The following is a 23,831-nucleotide window of genomic DNA, read 5'->3' as shown; positions in this document are numbered from 1 at the left end:
TTCTTGAAAACTGCAAAATGTAAAAATGTATGTAAAACAAGTAATTATCAGTTTGCTGCTTGCCCATGGACAGCAAAAAAAGTTTTCCCTGAATTGCTATTATCCAAGTAATGCTGAAGGGTAAAGAAAAATAGTTTTGGAATTCATTGAACTTGGATAAAACAGTTGTAGTTACAATTTCAGTAACTAAAATGATTTAAGGCTTGATGCCTTCTAATATACTGTCATATATTACTGAGATTAATTTTAATTGACTTTACACCCCTTTGAAAAGGGCATCTTTGTCATACATTTAGAATGTATGAGTTTAGAGTGTGTAACAAAAGCCTCTAAAGCACAGGCTATTTAAGGACTGAGTTTGCAGGCATTTGGTGTGTAATCAATTCACATAATTGTCTTATGTTGAACTGACACATGCAGGACTGAGCACAAGGAACATTCACATTTTAAGTCACATCCCTGCAGAAGCTGAGAAAACAGTAGGAAAACTCATGTTGCTTGTATTTTCCATACATATTTTTGAGACAATGGATCAGTACTGTGGTATGCAGTATGTTGATTTAAATTTTAAATATAAAATAGCTGATAGTTTTTCATCTAGACGTACACAGTGGATAAGTACTGCTTTTCTGTTGGGTCCCCTTCCTGAGTTCTGCTGAATAAACAGAAAAAAAAAAATTCAATAAATTAAACGAAATGGAAGCAAGAGATGGAAAAGGAATAGAGGTCAAATCAATTTTGTCACCCCACTTGTTATAATTTTTTTCACATGTAAGACTTAGTAATAGCTGCCCTACTTGAAGATCAAGGTACTAAAGGGAGCAGATACTTTACTCAACAGCCTGTCTGCTTTGTTAGGCACAGTCAGGTTTTTAGTATGTAATATGGGAGTTCCTTGGAGTTAGTACAGATGAAGAAGGTTTACTCAGGTGTAGTTAGTGTGATCTACGTGCAAGAAGTACTGCATCCACTTTAGGCCCATCTTTTCTTTAATCCCCACATTAACTTCAATGTTAAATTGAAGGGACACCTCCCACTAGACCAGGTTGCTCAAAGCCCCACCTAACCTGGCCAAGGATGGGGCACTCACAGCTTCTCTGGGCAACCTGTTCCAGTGTCTCATCACCCTCACACTACAAAATTTCATCCTCATGGCTAACCTTAAGATCTACCCTCTTTCAGTTTAAGGCAATTACCCCTCATTCTGTTGCTTCATTTCCTTCTAGAAAGTCCTTCCCCAGCTTTCCTGTGGGCCCCTGTCAGGTACTGGAAGGCTGCTAGGAGGTCTCTCTTTGGCACAAATACCACCTTTCTGGTCCTCTTCTGGACTCCCTTCAAAGGTCTGTCCATTTGTCCATATCATTCTTGTGTTGGGGGCTCCAGGACTGGACACAGTACTCCACTTGGGGTCACACAGGGGCAGAGCAGAGAGACAGAACCACCTACCTCAAGCTGCTGGTCGTGCTGCTTTTGATGCAGTCTGGGAAAGTTAATAGATACTGATCCTGTATCTTCCTTTCTGCTGGTGGAACTGTACAGCAGAATTCTTTGTGTGTGTCACGGTTTAACACTGGCCCGGCAATTAAACCGAGTAACAGACGCTCTCTATTAATCTCTCTCTCCTCCTTGATAAGAAAGAAGAGAGCATAAGGGAGAGAGACTTATGGGTTGGAGGCTAATACAAATATACAAGAGAATGAATATCAGATTCCTTCCCCCTTCCCCCCAATAATTCTCACGCAAACCAAGGCTGCAGGGCAGCCCTGGGAAAGTCCAGGCTGGACACACAGGAGGCAGGAACACAGGCAGGCAAACAGACTGGAGGTGTAGGCTGGCACGGATCAGGACCACAGGCAGATGAATGGATGGGATCCTTCCAAGATGCCAGGTGAAGGCAGGCAGGCAAGCAAGCAAGCAAGCAAGCAAGCAGGCAGGGCAGCGGGCAAGCAACCAGGCAGCCAGCCAGGGAGGCAGCCAGGCAGGCCAGGAGCTTCTGCTGGTCTTTTATAGTGCTACAGGTGAGACCAATTAGCTGTTAAGGGGGGTGGTACCCAGCACTTCTGCTGGTGATCTCAGGTGAGGCCGATCAGCTGGTAAGGGTGTGGCTCAGTCCTCGTGATCCCCCAACTCCATACTGAGGATGACGCACATGGGATGGAATACTCCATTTGAGAAACTTGCTGTCAACCCCAGCAAGTTCAACCATCTACAAGAAACTTAGAAAAATCACCTTTATCCTGGCCCAAACCAGGACAGTGTGAAGGAACAGAGAGGCTCAGGTGATCTTGCTGGAATGGGAGGAGGGGAATAAAAGTGCCTTTGTACCATGTGGGAATAGTTGCATGGGGGTAGAGAAATGTGCTGACATGGTGCTGCAAGCAGGCAGGGTAGCAATGCTCAAGCTGGGTACAGCTCTGAAAAGTTTGTACTGGAACCAGCCTGATGGTTTTCTCTGGAAGCTCACCCCTGAACCTGGCTACCCAAAGGAGGTGCAGGTATGTTTGGTTCAGGACTGTAATTTAATTCAGATAGTTGAGTCAGAGCTTGAATAAATCCTTGCCAAGTTTGGGTTTGTGTGACAGCAACAGTCCTGTATTAAAAAGTAGTGGAGGAGGGTGGGGAGAAAGGTGGGAACTTGTCTTTCACCAGAATGGCTGGCATCGTTACACATTTAGGCATTAAAGGAGCTGAGGAGAGGGAGCCCTTGCATTGTTTATCAAGTGCAAGGCTCGATTTGTGAACTTGTATCCCTAATTTTTCATAGTGTTGGTTGTGCAGCCCCTGCGTCTTGTTTTGTAGACACACTTGGCACTTGCTCCCCCAGTACACTAGCTGGCAGGATAGGACTGAGAATGTTCAAAGATGACCAAACACACTTGATGAATGCTCCCTTTTTTGGTAGCAGTGGAAAGCAACAAGTGGCACGTTCTGGAAGCTCGCTGCTTGATGAATAATTGTCCTGTGACATTGACTAATGTGCTTCAAACATGACAGACTCAAAGAATATTTCCATTTATATATTTCTTAAGGAAGACAACCTCTGCCTCTGAGAAATGGAAATAAAAAGTTATTAATTCCACAGTTATAAGTAAAATAGGGAAGGCTTAGCATGGTAGAGGCCTCTTAAGACAGGCAGCTCTCTTTTCCCCAGAGCATTAATTTGCTGCATGAGTGCTGATAAGTTGCTTTTATTTTGTTCATGACTTCTATTCACGAGCAGTTGACAGGATGCTAAAAAACACCTTAAAATGTATTGAGCCATCAAAGAACTAATCATTACTGACTATAAATTGTTTTATCAGAGCTATCAGATGAATACTGTGGCTGAAGAAGGAGTGGCACAGTAAATATGGTTGCCAGCTGTCTTTTCCAGAGAATTTCCCAATTTGTCCTTTTCTGTTTATTTAAACACCTGCCCACCAGGTCTTTGATGTGATATATTTCCTTTGAGCTATAGCATCAGACAGCTGACACGGGCTGTAGCAGGTAGCCTCTGCACATGCTATTCAGCATCAAGCTTTCAGTCTGACCATACAACTGAACCATTAAAACAAACAAACAAAAAAACCCCAAAAAACCAAAGCATGCCTCATTTTATACAGACAATGCTATTATACAGGCTGAATGTGGAACCCCCTTGGATGGGCAGGGACACCTCCCACTAGACCAGGTTGCTTAAAGCCCCATCCAACCTGGCCTTGAACACTTTCAGGGATGGTGCATCCATAGCCTCCCTGTGGATGTCGTGTAAGCCACCCTTACACTAAAGAATTTCTTCCTGATGTCTAACCTGAATCTACCATCTTTCATCTTAAAACCATTACCCCTTGTCCTGTCACTAAATGCTCTTGTAAAAAGTCCCTCCCCAGCTTCCCTGTAGGCCCCTTCAAGTACTGGAAGACCACTATTAAAGTCTCCCTGGAGTCTTCTCTCCAGATTGAACATCTCCAAGTTTCTCAGCCTGCCTTTATAGAAGGGGCACTCCATCCATCTGAATATCTTTGGTCTCGTGGTTCACAGAACATTCACTACAGCTGACCCTGGTGTTGGGGTGGCTTTGACCATGAGCCCTGGAGGTGATGTTCACCCAGGTGTTTGCTGCCAAGTGCCACTGCAGGCTGGGGTACAACCCCCAGGGACTGCCCCCAGAGACAGCCCTCAGGGACAGCCGGGGCTCAGCTGGTGGCCCCAGGAGACCTTCCTCCCCAAGTCACAGCCAGGTCTGATGACTTGTCACTGCACCTTGGCACTTCAGCAAAGAGAAGCTGCACTTACACATAAAACCCTGTCATGCTAAGTAAATATAGCATGGCCAAAATACTTACCCTTCCAAGCTGGTGATCTCAAGAGATCATGGTTTGGCAGCATCAACTTACCTTCATAGACTTGTGTGGAGGGATAGATGAGTTAAAAGTGATAGCGCATAGGTAGATGAAAGACATTTTGAAGATGTATGGAACACTATAAAATGAAGCGGTAAGAAATTTGAGCTTTTTAAAATTCTTTAATTTTTGTTTTTATCTTTTTGAATTTCAAATAGTTTACTTCTTTATGTATGGAGTAAGAATCTTCCTGCAGGGGTTGAAATTTGTAGCAAGCCCTATCTTTTGTTTCTCAAGTATCTTATTTTGTTTCTGTATCCATCCAAGCCTTTGCCTGTTGCATTGACACATTTGACTCCCTGCAACCGGAATAATTTCTGTAAGAAATGGAAGCTTAGCTGAGACGTGCTATGAGATTTTGAGCAGTGTTTCTAGGGTAGCATACTCTAGTTACACAGACATAAAACTATAAAGTGTCAGGTTTATGCTGAGGTTGGATTTTCACGTTATCCATCAGCAATTCAAATAACTTAAAAAAAAAGTATAAATCTGCTAGTTTCCAACCACATTTGCAGGAGTGCAGAGCATTTTTATTTTTACTGTCGTTATTATAAAGGGAAAAAAATTAGTTCTACCCATAGATGTTTTATAAAGATTTTAAAGTGCTTAGAAAAAGACAATAAATGTGGTAAAAATTCTCTGTTACTGCCTATACTGTTGTTCCTGAATTACTGTAATGACTAACATTATTTCTAGCTGAGATGGGTGTATCCAGTGTAAAACACCACATCCATAGCATAAGGGATATAACTGTAGCAGGCTGTGTGTTTAGAAGTCGAGCATTTGATGGAATGCTACTCTCTTCATGTTTCTCAATGTTCTCTGCATAATTATTTATATTTTTTTCAGCATGAAAGGTTAAGATAAAGAATAAATTATTATGAATGAAGAGGATGTACTGCCTGCCATGGGCCATGAGAAAACAGGGGCCTTTTCACTCAAACTTTTTCTAGAGCTTCTTGCCTTGTGTGGATTTTTTTTTCTTTTAAGTATTGTGCAACATTTTAGCCTTTGTTTTATAGCAGAAGATCTGGGTGTTTTGCTCAATGAGTGGTTCTACAGACCTGAAATTAAGTTCTTGAATTAGAGCCTGCTTCTTGTCAGTTCTAGGCAGCTTCACCTCTTGCTGTCAAAGCTTGTCAGGGTATAATGAACTGCACTGAGAGAACACTTGCATTTTTGGAGGGCTGTGTTCCTTTCAGCAAGCCAGCAATCATGAATTAACAGCAGATTTTGTTCCATCACCTGAGCTTGTATTTTGAATTTATATTGTTGAGAGGGGCAGGAGTACAAATGATAAAATTTCTTCTTTGGGGTTGTCACTGAGCTGTGTGGCTGATAGGGTTGAGAAGAAAGAGGGAAGAGGATTTTTACAGTCAAAACAGTAAGAAAAAAAATTCAGCTAGTTAACATCTTATTTCCTTTGCACGGAATTGTATTATGTATTGTGGCAGGTGCTGCTGTCTTCTCCTCTTGGTCTCTGATTCTTGTCTTCCATTCAGTCCCCCTAAGAAAGTCCACAGAAAACACCCAGCTGGAGCTGAAGCATCACTGGCCTCCTTCACCTCCTTCAGGTACCACCACAGGGGGCTGGCACATATTTAAATGCTTTTAGTATCTAATATTAATGTTACTTTTAGACTGTCAAGTGGTTCCGTGGTGTTCATATACTGATGAACCCTTTGCAGACCCAGAGCTCACCCAGAAGTGTTGGGTTTGGTCTCATCAAACCATGTCTCATCAAACTAAAAACCTCTTGTAATTAACCAAAATAACTGAGGGCCTTTTTAAAAGTAGTATGTGATTGGAAATTAATAAAAAATATAAGTTGGAACAACAGTTAATGTTGTTTAAAGCAAACCTGTGATGGCTTACACAATCACCCAGTTTGTAAGACAGCTGGGTGAAAGGTCTGGGTGTTGCTACATCACCCCATTTCTTTCCCAGAACTAAGGTAAAAGTGTAAGAGCTGTGGTTGTGAAGGTTCCACTGTGGTGGCTACATTTCCATCAGTGGGGTTTGCCACCCAAACACCTGGTTCTTCAAAGAAGTGCTGCACTGAATGATTTGTGAATTAACTACCCACTCGTGGCAGGTGGACTCAACATGGAACAGTCCCTTTTGGCAGTAGGTTTGAGAGCACTGGCTCCAGCTGCTGGGAAAACTCTTCTGCTCGTGGGACAGAGGATGAGTCTGCACATTTTAGGTAACCCAGAGGGAAGAGGCTTGCTTTTTCACAGCTACAGGACAGCCTGTGTAGAGAGTTAATTAATGCTTGACTTGCTTCTGGGAAGTATCTCCCTCAGAAGTGACTCCTAAGCTTTGGCTTTCCTCCCTGCAAGTCTCTGCCAGGTTGCAGGGACCAGGGAAGCATTTGCTGTGGTCATCTGACACCTTGCTCAGAAGTGCTGTTTCAGACAAGCACAGCTGAAAGATGATTTTGCCCTCTGTGCTGTGACTCTGTTAGTTTCAGGCTTTATTTTATTTTTGCCTGTCTGTGCTAACAAGCCTTTTTCTGTTCCTTGGCACAGAGCAGACCTTCCTTCAGCAGTGTGTATGCTATACACCTCCAGCAGAGCTGTGGTCTCCACACCCACACTCCACACCCCCACCTCTTATCATTAAATATTAGACACAAGCAAGTGCTGTGCAGTACTGTCTGTGAGGAGGAGGGGTTCTGTTTGTGGTTGAGTACTCTCTCTTATCTTATGCTCTTTGGCAAAACAAACTCTATTATATTTCACAGAAACATAGAATGGTTTGGGTTGGAAAAGACCTTAAAGATCATCTAGTTTCAACACCCTGTCAGGGGGAACACCTCCCACTAGACCACATTGCTCAAAGTCCCATCCAACCTGGCCTTGAACGCCAGGGGAGGGGGCAGTCATAGCTTCCTGTTCCATTGTCTCACCACCCTCACACTACAGAATTTCTTCCTAAAGTCCAACCTAAATCTACCCTCTTCCAACTTAAATCCATTTACATCTTGTCCCATCACTACACTTCCTTTTAAAAAGTATATATTAGTATACCTTATGAAGGGAAGAGTTAGTTGTCTTCATTAGTGATGGAGGAACAATCAGAGGAGGGTGTGCTGATGGAGAGAAGGAGGGAGAGAGAGAAGACTTTCAAGACTGCAAACTAAGGTGAATTAACAACGCTCTTCACAACCATACTGCATACCTTTTCACCAGCTAACAATATGGCCCTTTCTTGCTTGGGGCAAGAGAAATAAGTCCTGCATGGTCCCTGAAAGATAATGCCTAGTTTGAAAAAGTCAAACTCAAAACACGGGACTGCTTAAACTTTTATTTTTTGCCTTGATCAATCTACTCAAAATGAGGCAGCGTGGCAGTAATCCTCCTACCTGTATTCAAGCAGGTTCTGCCCTTCCAAGCTGTGGGAATGTTAGCTCCCTTGGCCCAGCCCTGATGAGCTGGTCCCTGGCAGGCAGAAAGGCAGTAACCTTCTTTTCTGTTGTTATTATTGTTTTGGGTTGTTTTTGGTTTTTTTTGTTTGTTTGTTTTGTTGTTGTTGTTGTTTTGGTTTTGGTTTTTTGTTTTGTTTGTTTGTTTTTTTGTTTTTGTTTTGTTGTTGTTTTGCTCTGTGCAGGGAGAGCTGGACAGGGTCAGGCAGGGGAAAGCCACAGTGGGTGCCAGAGGCTACCAAGCGTGTGTGCCTGTGAGCTGCCCAGGGAGTCACCCTCTGCTGATCCAGAGGCATGAATTACATCCTCAGCCTTGCCTGGCACTGCCAGCCTCAGGCAGGAAGGTGACCCTGATATGAGCCCATCCTTCCTCCAGCTGGCAGTGGGGAGGTGGACACGGCTGGAGCTGTGTTCAGGAGTTGCTATAAGGCCTCCTGCGCTGCACCCGGGGACAGAAGAAACAACCCTGCAGTTCCCAGCCCTGTCACAGGGAAGATGGGACACTCCCTGGGGAGGTCAGGGGACTGCTGAGCCCTGCATTGCAGGGGGGATGTGGGCAGAGTGGCCGGGGAGCCCCAGTGCATAGTAGGTGAGACAAGGCAGGCAGGAATTGAAGCACTGACAAGGTCTAAGGGGCCCTAAGGCAGGCCAGGCTTTAGGGGTACGGGATGCTGGAGGACACAGGGTGCCTGAAATGGAAAACATTTTGTGAGACTGTTACTTTGTGGTCTGGAGAAGTTGGACTTGTTTCTGAGAGCATTGTCTGAATCTGCTGTGGGCTGGTGTCCGGAGAATGGGGGAAGCAGAGTCCCAGGGGTCATTTGTAGGTGTGAACAAAGCCTGGGCATCATATCTCTCCAACACCTTTTTAAAAACAGTGGCTGGGGAAGTATCACATCAGGAGACACATCTAAGGCTGTGGTCTCATATTCAGCCTTCTGCTGTCTCTCGCTGGTTCAGATTCAGTCATTCAGGAATACCCAAGGGATGAGTTGTTCTAAAGCGAACACTAAATGTTTTTTGCTTATGGAATTTTTCCGGTTTTCTAAGAACAACTTTGGTGTCTTGCCAGGTGGATGGGTGAAGGATCTTCTCATGATGTTTGAGCTTACCTGGCTTGATGAGAACAATGCTCTCCTTTTAAGTCCTGCTTCTTTAACAGGAATGGTAAAAGTTTTAGATTTGGTATAGAAAAAGGTGGTACTCTGACTGTGGTATTTCCATATCGACAACACTTGGCAGCTTTGTAGAAATAAAGAGCTTGTCTTGCATGGTTTTATAGAGACCTTTGTAATTCATTAACTTCAATTTAAGTCCTTGCAGTTGGCAGCATCATGCTCATAATTCAAAACCAATTTGCGTGTTGGATTAATTTCTCACCAGGAGGTATATTTTTCTTGTTCCAAATGAGAAGAGAGTGTTAGACCATGTCAGATTATCAGAAATAATAAAACAGAAGCAATCAGAATCATGAATCATATGCAAAATGTTAGAAGTTTACTTAAAGTTATTAGAATATGAAAGCTATTGGACAATATTGGAGTACAGATCCCCCCAAAGAAAGCATAGATCATCTGTTTTAACAATGCAAAAACATACATCTCTGTTAAATACATAAACAGCACTCAATTTTAATGCAACATGTACTTTAATACTTTTGACCTTAGGAGTCATTTAAAAATATACAAAGTTTTAACCCTCATTGGCTTCTTTAGTGTTTAAAGTTTAAACCCACATGTTTAAAGCAAAGCGAAATAGTAATTAAAAAACCAAACCGGTAGCTTTAGCACTTGTACAAATTACATAAAGCAATGTTTATTTTGAGATAAATCAACTGGAATTCTGCAAGTAGGACAGAAAACAATGCATGAGGTAACATTCCGTTTAGAATCTAGGATCCCTGTACTGTTGTCCCAAATGGTGCTCTGGCTTGACAACTACGGTCATTGCAAAATTAACTTGTTTAAATAGTTGCAGATGGCTATTAGACATACTGCTTTGCATAAAGACAGCTTTATCCTGAAGGAAAGCATCTGTATCCGATAACTGACAGGTATTCTGAAAGAAATCAAAAAGGAGCGATAACCCCTCAGGTGAAATATGCATTTGCCTAGTTCTCAGATTTACCTTCAAATTGCAGAAATTAGCAGAATAAGATTCTGTTTGGTTTTTTTTTTTTTTTTCTTCTACTTCTCTACAGACAAGTGTATTGACTTTAATTCCAATGCAACTGCAGCATGCCCTGAAGTGTCGCCAGCTACTGCTCCTGGCTTTTTCACTATTGTAAGCCTAATGAGACCAGAACAAGACATTGTCCCACAGAATACTCCATGGTCAGAGGGCCAGGCAGGAAAAAGATGAGGCTCCCAAGCATCCTTTCCTCTTTCTCACCAGTAAGAGCCTTCAGACTAATGGCTTCTGTATTTTAGGATGCTGCTCCCAGGCACTACTCCCTCCTCAGAGTTTCAAAGCTATTTCCATAAAACTAATACAAACTCAGTTTTAGAGAACAGAAAGGCACAATTAGAACATGCAAATATGAATTCAGTGTCTATAAGCATTTCTGTGGTGCTGTTCCCTATAGCATCCAAGCATCTTCCAACAGCATTAGTGAATTGTATCCTTACAGAACGTCTCTGAGACTGGAAAGTCTGCAGTCCCTGTACTATTATTGTACAAATGGTGCAGTCTGACACAAACGTGGGCAAAGCTATTTTGAACCTCTGTTCAGGAACTACAGCTCCTTTGAGGGGCTTCCTGAGGGTCACCTCTACACAGTTTGGGTCTCCTCCATGATGACTTCCTACTGTGAAGACAAAAGAGTCCTTGTCTTTTGCCCTTTAGGTTTTCTCAGCCTTTGTAGTTTCATTCTAGAGTGACCCTGTGGCTGGCCCTGCTCAGGTGTGTGAAGATGGAGAGAGCAGGGTGTGTGAAGCTTGCTTCTTTCTCCATTGCAAAAGGTCTGGTGAAGTTTGCTGACTTCTGTGCTCCTAGCACTACAAAGTTTGGCTTTATCTAGTAACTAGTATCTGGTAATGCTGCCTGATAACCCTTAGAGGTGAGTGAACCTTTCACTGAATATGATAAAAGAAGGGATTACAGCTCTCTTTGCTCACCAGTATGGTCCTTGAAGGGTAATGCTGTGCAGGGTGCTTGCAAAAGGTGCTTCAACTCATTCATTTGCAGACATTTCTCCTTCTCTCTTCACATACACACACTCACTCCTCTCTGTACTCACTTTCTCGTGTGTGCTCCTCCTTGAGCACTCTCAGAAGCTTCTTCTTCAATACAGATGAAGCAAGACTGTCTCAAAGCTTGGCAAAGCTCTGGGGCTGCGCTGCCCAAGCACCACAAAACACATTTCACTCATTCCACCATGCAAAGCTGAGTCCTTGCACTCCAGTCTGGATTTCTGTGGCCCGTGGGAGTAACATGCTCTGCCAGTTCTGCAGAACAAATAGCACAGGCAGCACCAGGGCCTCTGACACCACCTGCAATGCCAACTTCAAGTGCCCCAGCATCAGGCAACATCTGCTTTTCTCTCCTCCTCTGAACAGCCAGCTCTGGGCAGGATCACTGCCACCAGGTCATGCCCAGTGACAAGCCATCACACTGAATCTTTCTAAAGGAACTCTGTGCTTGCTGCCTTGACATCCTCAATCTCAGCAGATGAACTCTGGGGGTCCCCCAGCCTTGCCCGTGTCTCTTACCACAAGCCCTCCATAGGCTCCTGGCTTCAAGAAGCAAAGGCAGAGGCAGCAAACCAAAAAGCTGATCTAAAATAAGGGAGCAGGAAGAGCAATGTTCTGAAAGGTCAAAACCAGACATGATCTCAGCTTGATTGCCTTTGTGATGGTGGGAGAGGTTTCTGCCCAGTTTAAAAAACACAGGTTGAATTCACATCTTGTGCGTTTGCTTTTTAAAAATATAGAAGATATAGCAGGTAGATTTTAATTAAACCTAAAGTAGCTGAAGGGCACTTTGAGCTAGGTTATTTAAAGATTAATCAGATTTATTTTCAAAAAACTTGTTGATAGTAATAAATAAGGGCAGGTCATCTACAAAAATAGTTATGTACCTTCCAGTTTTTTTGGGATTTTGCTTTAGCAATTTTGTGGTGCTTGCAAACTGTGGGTAAAATCAGTTGATCTAAGTAACCAGTAAAATTATTGCCTGTAGCCTTCCAGTTGTTTCATTATAGCTTTGGAAGGATTTTTGCTTATCATAATAGGACACAAAAGCAGAATTACATTAGCACTGCTTCGAAGAGCAAACTACAATGTTGAACAAAGCATGTTAGTTCTAGGCTCTGCTGTTTTCTGCATGCGTACGTGCACTTTACTTTCCACCCAGGCAGTATTGTCACTAAAAGTTAATGCAATAAATTTTTTTTTTTCAGTTCTGCTATGTTTTTCTTTGCTTTTCTGTTGTGCTTTTTCTGATTTATGCATAAAGCTGGTGTTCCAATTTTAAAACACATCCTTTCCTAAGAGGTGATTTATACTATATGCTCTTATTTGAAGACAGGCCAAGCCATTTATTATGTAAATCTAAGTATTTACTTTGCACTTCCTGGATTACAAAGGAGAGTTACCAGAAAGGACAGCTTTTTTTTAAAATGCTGAATGATGCACATGAAGATAGATGGGAGGAAGCAGGTAATAGATGCAATTGCTTGCTGGTTTCAGGCATTTTTGCTCAGGGGGTTAACTGAAAAAGTGCTGTATTCAAATGTTTCGTCTGCAGATACAATAGTTTATTTTGCTTTGCCTTCCTTGTGGCCTCCCAGAGGGTGGGAGGGTACTTTACAGCTGGCTCTGCAGTATGAAAATTTTGTCATCAGCTAAAGAATCTGTGCAGCTCTGATTTTTGCTCAGATATCTACATTGCAGAGCCCTAGTAGGCACTGTATCTCCACTCAGAACTGAAAGCCTAAAAAAGGCAAACAGTCTCAAGTCCCTTAATATGAAGGGTCCTCTCCAGGTTCCTGATTGAATCCAAAAACAATTTAGGTCAGGAAGGGGTTGCAGGCAGCCCCTCACTCCAAGTAGGGCCACCTTAGACACTGGATGAGGCTCCCCAGGTCTAGCTGAATTTTAAACTTAATGGACTGTCTATCAATCAGGCTCTGCAATTCATTATGTTATACATTTAGGTGTGAAACAGATGAAAGCCCTGTCTTTTCCAGTACTTCAAACTATACTGTGCTGCTCTGGGGATGCAGTGCTAACTTTGCTGGAACAGTGTGGGTGGTGGTCTTGGGGATCATTGCAAAGTCACAAAGTGTCTGGATTTAAGTAATGAATTTGATTTAATTATTTTAATTCTTGTTTTTAAATAAAGACATCCCTCAATTCCTTCTACTTCTTGACTCTCCTTTTCATCTTAGCAACTGAAAAGTAAAAACCAGTACATCAAAGAAGAGTTTTGTTGTAAGCTACTTTTTAATAATGGCATTACTTGACATTCAGTCAGCACTACAATTACATTTTCCTTCTCAAAATGCCAGCAGACATAATAAGCCTAGCAGGAGCCTTCAGAAGAAAATAAGGAAACATCTGAAGATGCTGAACTAGGAATGACAAAAAATAATGATGAAGTAAAAACTAATAAATCGATTTGAGCAGTGACAAGCCTTGGCAATACTAAGGAAAACCTTCCCCTCAGGGTTACAAAGACAAAGGAGCACCTAAAATCTTATCACAGTTCTTCTGTTTTGCTGAGATAGAGTGGGTATCTTGATTATGAAATGCTGAGACTGAAGCTCACTCTGTAACAGTACAATTAAATTGAACAAGCTGCAGCCAAAATGCCCTCTGTGTGAGTGCATGCTGCGAGCTGAGCCTAAAGCTCCGTGTCTGCCCCCGTATTTTGTCTTTGGCCTTTTTGTTCAGAAGGTGCCAATTACTGAGAAGTCTGGCAGGGGTTTTGCTGAGGAGTGCATCTATGCACTGACAACTGAATTCAGCTTTCCAAAGCAAATCCAGCCAAGCTGTCCAAACCCAAGCAGAGAGCCAGGCTCCCCTTGTGCCCTGCGCCCTCCTGCTGCCCTGCACCGCTCCCGCAGGTCAGGACCATGCTTGGACTGAGTTTGCTGCTAACTTCACAATTCTGCTTCATTTCATGACACTGCCAGGCTGCAATTGAATACTAAGTGTTGCAGGGCACAGAAGAAATTTGGAGCTCCTTTCTCACCAGGACTCCGCCATGAGCTCCCACAGCCTCTCCCACTGCACCTTTCCTCCACAGGAGTTTGCTCCCTGCAAAAATATACTGTATTCTGCACTTCAACTCTAGTAAAAAAAAGCCAATATGAATATTTTACAGTTAAGCTGGTACTTGGAAAATGTCAAATTGATACCAAACTTATGATAATTTTGTCTTTTGTTTAAGTAACATTTATGTGACATTTCTGCAACAGGGTGAGTCCTGCCAGTTACTCAGAAACATCAAGGTATCCAGTGCCTCCTCTTTGCGTATTGCTGTGTTCACATATTAGCTTATTCCTGCTTGAATAATCTTCTAAGATGTTTCAAACTTCTGTCTCCGATGGCTCCTCCACTCAGAAACCAAAATACTTGGAAGTGGTATCTTACAGGTGCAATGCTCCTCACCCTTCAGTCCCTCTCTAGGGCAGCTCAAAGGGAAATGGCTGCATCCACAGTGCTGGTGTTTTCTGTGAAATGGTTTACCCATCTCCATGCCAAGCTGGTGTCTTTAGTATGAATATAGAATACTCATAAGCTTTTCAACATGTCCTCTTCTCATTACAGCTTCATGATCTAAATCATGCTTCAGCTTAGTGGTACAAGATCTACTGAAAGGGTGTTTTATTTACTCTTTCATTTAGCTTCAAGTTGCAATTAAAAAAAATATTTTTTAATTATTTTTATTATTTGTAGTATTACTAATACTAATGGCTTAGTATTAGTCCCACTTTTAAGATCATGATCACTTGAATCCTTACTCCAATGAACTACAGGCCAGAAAAATAACGTCAACACTCTGATATACACCCCCATATCCATTTGAATGTATGGCTTTCCAATCTACTAATGGCTGCTGCAGCTGCACTCAGCTAACACCCAAATGCACTCAAATATGTAATCACTTCACAGCCACAACCCCAGTGAGAGACACAGCTGATCCTGCTGCCTCACCATCCCTTGCACTGCCCTGCGTTTCACCGAGGATACAGGCGGCCGGGCCAGGATGCTGGAGGTGTAGGACATCCCATCCCCGTTGCCACCTTGCAGCCCAACACACAACTATGCCCAGTGAGTCTGAGTACCCAGGCCTGAAAGCATCCTTTTTTCCCTTCTTTTTAAGCACGAGGCGCCATCCCACAAAAGAAGGCTCTCTTGCCTTCAAAGGGTTTCTGTTTGCACGTCGTGGCCTGCCCTGAATCAGCTGCATTCATCAGCTCGCCCTCTGTCTTGGGCTGCTCCCTCTCTGGCTGCAGATTCGGCAAAACACCGAGCAAGAGCCAGATATAAATCTCTCCCGCTCAAAGGAAATATTTAGCAGGAAAATGGGTAGAAAACAAAAGACTTCTCTGTTACTCACCCGATCCTCTCCCTCTCAGAGTGGTTCTATCTAACAAGCAGGCAGCCGAGCGCTCCTGCCTGGTGCCGGGGGATGGGCAGAGGGGCTGCCCCGTGCCTGGGAACCCGCTGCTGCACCCAAATGGCCACAAGCACTGGCTGGGAAACGCAGAGCCTTTTCCATCCAGTTGGCTGCTTGGTGAGCACGAGGGCTGCTTAGGGCAGGGAAGGGAGAAAAAAACCCCGAGGTTTCCTGTTCAGCCTGCAAAAGGAAAGCTCGAGACAAGTTAACGCAATTTTAGGTGCTTATTAAAAGCCAAGGAACATCAATCCACAGCTTATTGGTGTGCTGCTCTTATTTCCCACTGGGTGAGCAGTTCTGAAATTTAAGATGTAGGATGTTGATTAACTTTATTCCTCTACAGTAACTTCAAGTGCATAATTCAGCAACTCTCAAGAGCAAGTCTTGAAAGGCCAAGCCTTCACATGATTTCATTGAGATGACTGTGCCACGGCTCTCTGACACAGAAACTTGACAGGTTTCCATTGTAAAATACTCATCACAGAGACAGCCAGCCATTTCATAAGCAGTTAACACAAGACAGGCAGCTAAGCCATTTTACTACAACTCAGGAAAATCTTTTTTTTGAGAAGGAAGAGGTGCAGGGCAAGGTGCAGCAGCATCTGCTTGACAGAGATGTGGGAACCTGTAACTCTATCTGGGGCTTCAGCCGAGGAGGGTGGCTGTAACCCATCGACTGGCTGCCTCACCAGCTGAATTTGCCACCGACTGGGAGCTGGGGCAGTGAGGTTTCAGGGGGGGCTGCTGAAGCTCCTTCCAGTGCTACTCAGCAGCAGAACCAGAGGCTGTGGGGGACAGGGTGTTCCCTGGGCAGCCAGCAGCCCGGCCAGCACCAGGGAGTGGCTGGGACTCACTCAGCACTGAAACACCAGCAGGTTCCATTAATCCATCTGAGCAATGTAAAGAAATACACGGCCTGCTGGAAGCAGGAAGAGATGTGCTGCGTGTGTCCTTATGACACTCCTGCAATTCTTGCCCAAATTCCACCACTCCTGCGCTCGTCCGGTATCTTGGGAAGTATTACCCACATGACTAAAAATTTTTTATTATTAGTTTAGCTCTATTAGTTTAGCTCTGTATGACAACTAATTCAGTTTTTTATATTTGTTCATCTCTCTAAAGCAAAAGTTTCCATGTTTTATTTGTGGTGTTTGTTTTTTTTTTTTTTAAGTTTTTCCTTTTGTGGTGAAATTCTTACTTTGAGTCTCAAAATTCTTCAAAAATACTGCAGTTTGAATTTTAGTCATGTCCTGAAATACTACAAAAAATATTTTCTTGTTTTATCTCTACAGTTCTGAAAAAAACTGTCTTGTGGACTTGGATACAAATGTACTGGAGAAACCAAAACTACATGTAGAGAGACCTCAAATGGCCACTGTGCTCCAACAGTCTCATATACTGTATGTATATAAGCATTATATACATATGACTGTTTGAGAGCCTGTATTCTTGAACGTGTGCACTCTACACACTGCACAAAGTTAATCTGAGTTGTTTTTTTTTTTAATTTTTTTTTTTAAACTACTGTCAGAAAAAAGGAGAACAACCTTCTGGTGGCACAGAAAATGTGTGGTTACTGGATTTAGTCTTACATCTTCTAGTACCACTGCTCATTAACTGATATTTTACAAATCTGTCATTCAGAACAATAATTTCTACATTTTTTTCTTATTGCATTTGTTCATGTAACAAATTGGTACAAATTTTTACAAGAAAATGTAAAGTTCATTGATACAATGTCTTTTGTGACAGCCATAACTGGTTACTAGCCAACTCTTTAGTTTTTTCGAGACATTTTTTGAAAAATAGGAAATGTATTGTAGCTTAAAATAAATGTACATAATATACAATATATATATGTTTATATACGTGTATGTCTACATACACATATATTGATATAACACTTAAAGTAATGCTTAGTTTTGATCAGTTCTCTGAGTGCTGGGACTACCTGGCAAATAAATCTAAAATCGGAATTTGTCCACAATTAAATAATCATTTCCACAACTTAGAAAAATATACTTTTACTAAATAAGGCTTAAATTAAACTGATTTATGAATATAGCATGGGGGATAATGACTTCCAGACTCTGGCACGATTAAATCTGAAAGAACCCAAGCTACTACGACCTGGTACCGCTGCCCCGCAGCCAAGCACAGAAATACAAGCTGCTGCTGCAGCCACTATTGGTGGAACCCAAACTCTCCCTGGTTTGGTCACCTCTTACAAAGGCTTCATTACCCCCTGACACAAGAAGTCCAACCCAACCTTATTTAAGGCTCACTTGAACCCCAACCACACAGTACCCGCTGCCTTCCCCAAGCACAGCCCTTGCCAGCCCACGTGAGAAGTTCCCCACTTCCACACAACTCTTGCCTTGAGAGCTAACACATGATCAAAGTCCCTAATTAACAGCTTGGAGGACCATCAGTACTTGAGCTTTACCATACAGATTTGATCTACTGCATAGGTAAATATATTATAACCAAACAGACACATATGTGTGTGTATTTACGTATAAATACATATACACACGTGTGTGTGAGTATGTGTACAACTCTATATAAAAGATTTCATGAAGCTATGTGTAGTAATGAGATATACCATGGTATCCTGCACACATTATCTGATTTTTTTCTTTTTCAAATATATAGGCACCAGAAAAAAGTACATAGAGCAAATCAACCTTTAAAAATTGAAAGTTAAATCAGTGGACAAGAACTTTGGTAAAGCTTGTCAATATTTATTTTTTTTTTAAATTCAAATACAGTCAAAGTCTATCAGTTGCCATCACCCTCTTCACAAGAGGAAAGTGCATGTTCTTTTTTCTAAAGAAAATTATACTTAAAGTGGGACTTAGTAATTAAAAAAAAATCCAGAATTTTATGTTTTTCATAAGATTGGCATCTTTCTGATGGAATTAAAACTAAACAGAGTTCTTGTCCTGTGTGTATTTTATTTATTGTATGCATATATATATAAATATATATATGTACGTCTCTGTTGATGTACCTCTGTGTGTATGTACACATCCACACACTTTAGCATGAGAGAGGAACCTGTTTTTCTCCACTTTGTTGTGGAGACTCACACGTTCCACCCTGTCTTGTACCCTGTGCAGTATAAGCTCTAGTGATGAGGCCAAATGAAAATATATAGTTCGCCACAGTATATTAGTTTATGTAGCAAAATCATTTTCAAGCAAGTAAAATAAAGCTCTGTATTCCAAACTTCTTTTCCTTTACATTTCTCATAAAGAAAAGGAAGGAAAAGGAAAGAGGGGAGGGAGTAGGATTATGGCAGTAGCATTGAGCCAGTGGCACGTGTGTGAGTGCGAGCGTGCAAGGCGGCTGTGCAGGCACGCACACACACATGAGCAGAGAGCAGGGCTTTGGTTGACAAATGCAGATTGTCCAGAGAAGGTGGATGCATAAGTAAGGAAGACTCTACAGTGATGCAATTGTATCTTTCATGTTTGCATGGAGTGAGGAAACGAATTCAATTGAAAAAAAAAACAACAGAAAAGCAAGCGAAGACCTCTTTTTAGGTCCCTCATCAGTGAGAGCATACTCAGTATGCTAGAGAATTTATCTGAAACCTTTTAAATCAAGGCCTCTTTATTACAAAAATAAAAACGAACAAACAAAAAAGTATGAGAGACGACAAGATGCTGAAGTGTCACTCCAATCGTCCCTGCAGAGAACAATTGCATCCCATTTATTAGTCATTCTCTTCTCTCATTTCTACGATGTCTGTCATCTCCTCTATGTGAGGCATGTCAGTCATTGCAGAGTCTTCACCTTCCGCAGCTGCTTCATTCTCATTCCGCTTCTTTTTCTGGATTGAAAGAAACATTCAGAAACAAACACATCAGTATTTTGTGCATGAACACAGTGCTACAAACTTTGGGCACTGGCTGAAGTAAGGTGCGAACAAAGATATTTTTTTTAGAGTAGGTCATAAAAGCCAGAATATTTGCATCGCATTTGTGGCTTGTCACTAATAAGATGGCTTAACTTAGAAGGTTTCCATAGCCTTCCTGGGCCTCAGCTTTCTCCTCTACAACTTGGATGCAAAAGCAGAGTCATTTTTTATGCTAACCAACATCCAAAACAGGCTTCAGCATGCCTGGGGGAAAAAGAGCATCTGGATTCCTTTACATCACAGAATTTTTATTAAAAAAACCAACCAAACAAAGCAAAAAAGCAACAAACAAAACATAAGAGAAGATAAGCTGCTCTATGTGGGGAGACAGATTTGGCAACCTAATTTCTCAAATGTCAAACTTCAGGAATTTCACAAGATGTGAGTATTCTGTCTTGGTATTACTGAACCACTGTGACCCTGTACACCACCAAGGCCAAGTAATATTAGGGAATTTTTGGCGAGCAGGAGCAGGAGGGCATTCAAGAGTCCTATGATTCATCCAGGATGTCCTAGATTAGTAAAGCTGAGAAGCATCCAGCCCCACTACAAAACAAGTTGAAGCATCTGTTCCTTATTATCCATTTCTCAGCAGGCTGACTAGTTTTACAGAAAACACTTGTACAGCTGACAAAAAATACCCCACAGGTATTATTGATTCAGCTGAGTTGGGCACATTACAGTTTCAAAATCACAGAGGTGTCTACACCACACTCAATTTGCCTCTCAAACACCATCCACTTATTTCCACAGTAGGTAAAAACAAGCTGGTGTATACAGCTACCAATCAGCTCTGTCACTGTCATACTGGCTGTTGGAATGATGCTGTCAACTGCATACTAATTCTAGTAAGGGAATACACTTGGTTGTCACAGTTGTTATTACTACTACTTGCACTCAAGTTAAGCATAATGTCCCTGGCCAGAACCACTCTATGAGCTACTACTGTAACAAACAAGCTATAGGGAGATTACTCCAAACAGATGTATACTGTGAAACCACAGGCCAAGAACAGCCAGTTCAGTGTCCACAGGTTTTACCCTTTGGTTCTCAAGAAAAACCTGGCAGACTAATCATGACAGAGATCAAGGTCTTCTGTTTACGTATGAACCCTGCACACATTGCCATGGCCTACACAGTTAATATACATCAAATTGATTTTAGGATCTTTCAACATAAGCCTTCTAGATATTCTATCTTCTGTATTTGTTTGCTAAAAATAGGACATTTTTGTTTGGCCTTAGTAAGAAGTCTAAGTAAAAAAAAAAAAAAAGGTAAGTAAATGCATAGATGATATTTTCTGCTCCCTGCCACCCAGAGTCCTTCTGCACTATGGAACAATGTACAACCCATGCCAGTTCTGCTTGGAGTTGTACCTGGTGCTCAACACAGTGTCTTGAACACGTAACTGGAAGGACACAACATGCAGGTATTGCAGTGTACCCAGTCACCCAGGCTATATTTATCCTGTATTTGACATCGTTTAGTGGAATAGTCTTTGAAATTCATGTATCTCTACTACTCCATATGTGTAGGGCTGTATTGTTTGAAACATATAGAAGTATGCCTGTGAGAAATCCTCGCCTGGTTTTGTAAGCTCTTCTCCTCTACTGCTGCAGGAGTATGCCTTGTTCTAAGCCACTTACCTAGATGGCAAAAAAAACCCCCAACAAACAACTGTATTTTATGTTAATTTTCAGGAGAACTGGTTTTATGTAAAAGATTATGTATAGCTATATATATGCACACATACAGATACAGAAATAGATACACATATAGATATAAATATAATAAGGTTGGATGAATAGTTCTTGCATAAAGAAGCTGTGTTGCACTGTAGAGTATGTTGCTGATCTACAGTGCAAGACAGATGGTAACAAGGACATGACATCCATGATGCACATGTTTTGAGGAGCAACAGGCTTACTTCAGACCAGAGTGTCCCATGACCTGAATGCCCACTAGCACCTAAGGGTGCCTTTTGGTTTTGGTTCAACATACAGAACTCCCTAGTTGCACACTCTTGAGACTGCACAGGGAAACAAACCAAATTCAGTAAGTAGGGATACTGGTGAGTTACATTTCAAAAGTGTACTCTTAATTTGATCTAAAGTCCACTATACTCATCCTGCAGGGCCTAATTCTTACCTGTTTCCGATAGACGTAACAGGCTGCTATTGCAACCATGGTGGATTCTCCTATAAACCCAGCTAGAAGTGATCCTACTCCAAGGGTGGCTCCATGAACTCTGTGGGTGGCATAAAAAAAAGTAGTCATGGTTGTGTGAATATGCTTGATTCATAATTATATTTGCACTGGCATATAGAACAAATCTGTTCTTAGAAATATTTCCTTCAAAGACAAAATACTCTAGCAAAGAGAATAACTGATATTTTAAAGAATTTTTTTTCCTTAAAGGATTTACTGTTTTGTAAAAAAGTCTCATTCTGAATCAAATTATGGACTAAGGCTTTAAAGTATTGTACAGAGTGCCGTAGAATAGATTATTTAACTTAAAACCAAGATATTCTTCCATTAGTTTTCTTAAAAGGGCATTTAATAACATGGAAATAAATTTCCCTCAGGACATATTTTTGCCTCTTCAAGATTTGCATATTTTTCAAAAGGGACATCAATACCATGCCTGCCTAGAGGCAATTTGCAAATGTTTCTTTTCCAGACATTGACACTACTTAGGCTTTATATGGGGGAAAAACGCTCAAGAACTATGCAAATTTAGCTATCAAGTGGCAGGGAAGAGGAATAAAGAGGAAAATAAAGCCATCAACTCTATGGAGAATGATGATTTACCCTAAGTAAGGCAGCACAATGAGACTAGCGATGAGGACGATGATCCGCAGCACTGAGCTGGGTGCCAACACAAATGTCTTCTTCAGAGTCATCAGCCAACCAGTCAAGTGTGCTCTGACAGTCACTGTTCATAAAGGGGAGAAGGGGAGGGGGGAGAAAGGAAGGCAAAAGTAGTAAGAAAAAGTCAGTTATCTCATATGAAGCTTTTTCACACAGAGAGCACTGTTTAAAGGGTTTCTGGTAACTTTGACAACTGGGAAACCCTACCAGAAACAAACTAGATCCTACATCAAAACTGCTTTAATATACTGATTTTTGAAAACAATAAAAATAAAAAAATGAAAGCCAGTTATGGTCAGCAATCCTTCCTAAGAGCTGCTCTCTGACAAAAAATTTATTAGCTGTCTCATTCTATTTCCTCATTAGAAAAAAACCTAGCCCTTTCCCTAAAGAGAAATCATACCAAGGTAAATTTTTCATCTAGCTCCTGTAAATAGTGTAACAGCTAGGCACAAAAGAGGATATCTACATGTACCTATTCTAATGTTTGTAGTATACCCTTAGTACAGAACTGACTAGTCATATAAGCAGAAAACACTGCATGATGAAGCATTTAATTATGAAAGTTAGAAATTTTTTTATTACTGCTGATTTGATTATTGGTTACATTTTGATTACTGCTTCCATGCTCATCTCTCTCTTCAATAGGGGAATTAGCTTTTCTTCTATATTGTTTATGCTCTGATAATATCTGAAAAAGCCAGTCTGGCAGCAAAAGGGGAGAGTAATGGAGGTGATTTTACTGTGGAGGTGATTGTAAATGCTACTCCAAATAGTTAATATCAGTCTTAGCAAAATTTTATCATTACTGTCATTCACGTGTGTGTTCTTGGTAAGCTACAAGTTTAGGGTTTACTTTTGACTGTCAGAAATCTGTCTAATGATTGAGTGTTAAATGTTCCTAACTGCAACATTCATATCTTGACTACCAATGTAAATAGTTTTCGTCTACACCAGCTTCAATAAAAATAGTGTTACTTATGCTAAGCATGCATTTAGCCATCTTGTAGGTACAGCCATGCCAGACTGTATGACCACACCTCACAGGTGGATTTTTTTTTTGAGCTTACAGAATTTTTAGTTTTTATTTTTTACCTGGAAGTGGAAAGAAAGAGAAGATGCGCAAAGGAACAACACACAGCTCTGCAAAAGCGAAGTCTACTCCAATTATGTCCACTAAAATCTTCTCTGACACATTGGGCGTCCAAAACATCACAAAACAGAGCTAGGAAGAACAAAATTAAGAAATGGTTATATTTCAGAAGGGAAGCACAACAAAAAATACAAAAAATGGACCCTCCTGTTATAAAACATTTGTTTACTCTGTTTACTCTGCTGATGGGTAGTTGACTCTACTGATAACAAATATACATACAGTATACTTACACTTAGCTTGCATTCCAATACACAGAGTACACAAGCATATGTAAGTGAGGCATGCTAACTTTAGAGGTAATTTCTACTCTTCATCTTCTTCACATACCAAGACTGATGAATATGGAAAAAAATTACAGTGCCTGCAAATGGTTGTACTTTCATGGTCTAATTGTTGGAAAACCAGTAAGAAACTAGATTTTTACAGTACTTGCTTTAAAGAAAT

The 23,831-nt window shown here is 41.4% G+C and overlaps 1 protein-coding gene and 1 long non-coding RNA gene across 2 annotated transcripts in view; one reads left to right on the top strand and one right to left on the bottom strand.

The window, feature by feature from the left end:
- The first annotated feature begins 4,361 nt into the window (after nt 1-4,361).
- Nucleotides 4,362-23,831, top strand: part of LOC139792818 (uncharacterized) — a 28,703-nt gene continuing 9,233 nt past the window's right edge. The window contains exons 1-2 of the long non-coding RNA XR_011724404.1: nt 4,362-4,476; nt 16,728-16,835. This is a non-coding gene — a long non-coding RNA (uncharacterized lncRNA). The remainder of the gene's footprint in view (nt 4,477-16,727; nt 16,836-23,831) is intronic.
- Nucleotides 16,980-23,831, bottom strand: part of ANKH (ANKH inorganic pyrophosphate transport regulator) — a 99,256-nt gene continuing 92,404 nt past the window's right edge. Inside the window, exons 9-12 of the mRNA XM_071736649.1 lie at nt 23,327-23,456; nt 22,172-22,295; nt 21,509-21,608; nt 16,980-19,273 (exon numbers count right to left, since the gene is read on the bottom strand). Of these exons, the coding sequence (XP_071592750.1) occupies nt 19,157-19,273; nt 21,509-21,608; nt 22,172-22,295; nt 23,327-23,456 (471 nt within the window). The 3' untranslated portion in view covers nt 16,980-19,156. The remainder of the gene's footprint in view (nt 19,274-21,508; nt 21,609-22,171; nt 22,296-23,326; nt 23,457-23,831) is intronic.

This window comes from Heliangelus exortis, chromosome 2 (genome assembly GCF_036169615.1).
Source record: "Heliangelus exortis chromosome 2, bHelExo1.hap1, whole genome shotgun sequence".
NCBI lineage: Eukaryota > Metazoa > Chordata > Aves > Apodiformes > Trochilidae > Heliangelus > Heliangelus exortis.
The sequence above is the reverse complement of the archived record's forward strand: the minus strand, read 5'-3'. Positions and strand labels throughout refer to the sequence as shown.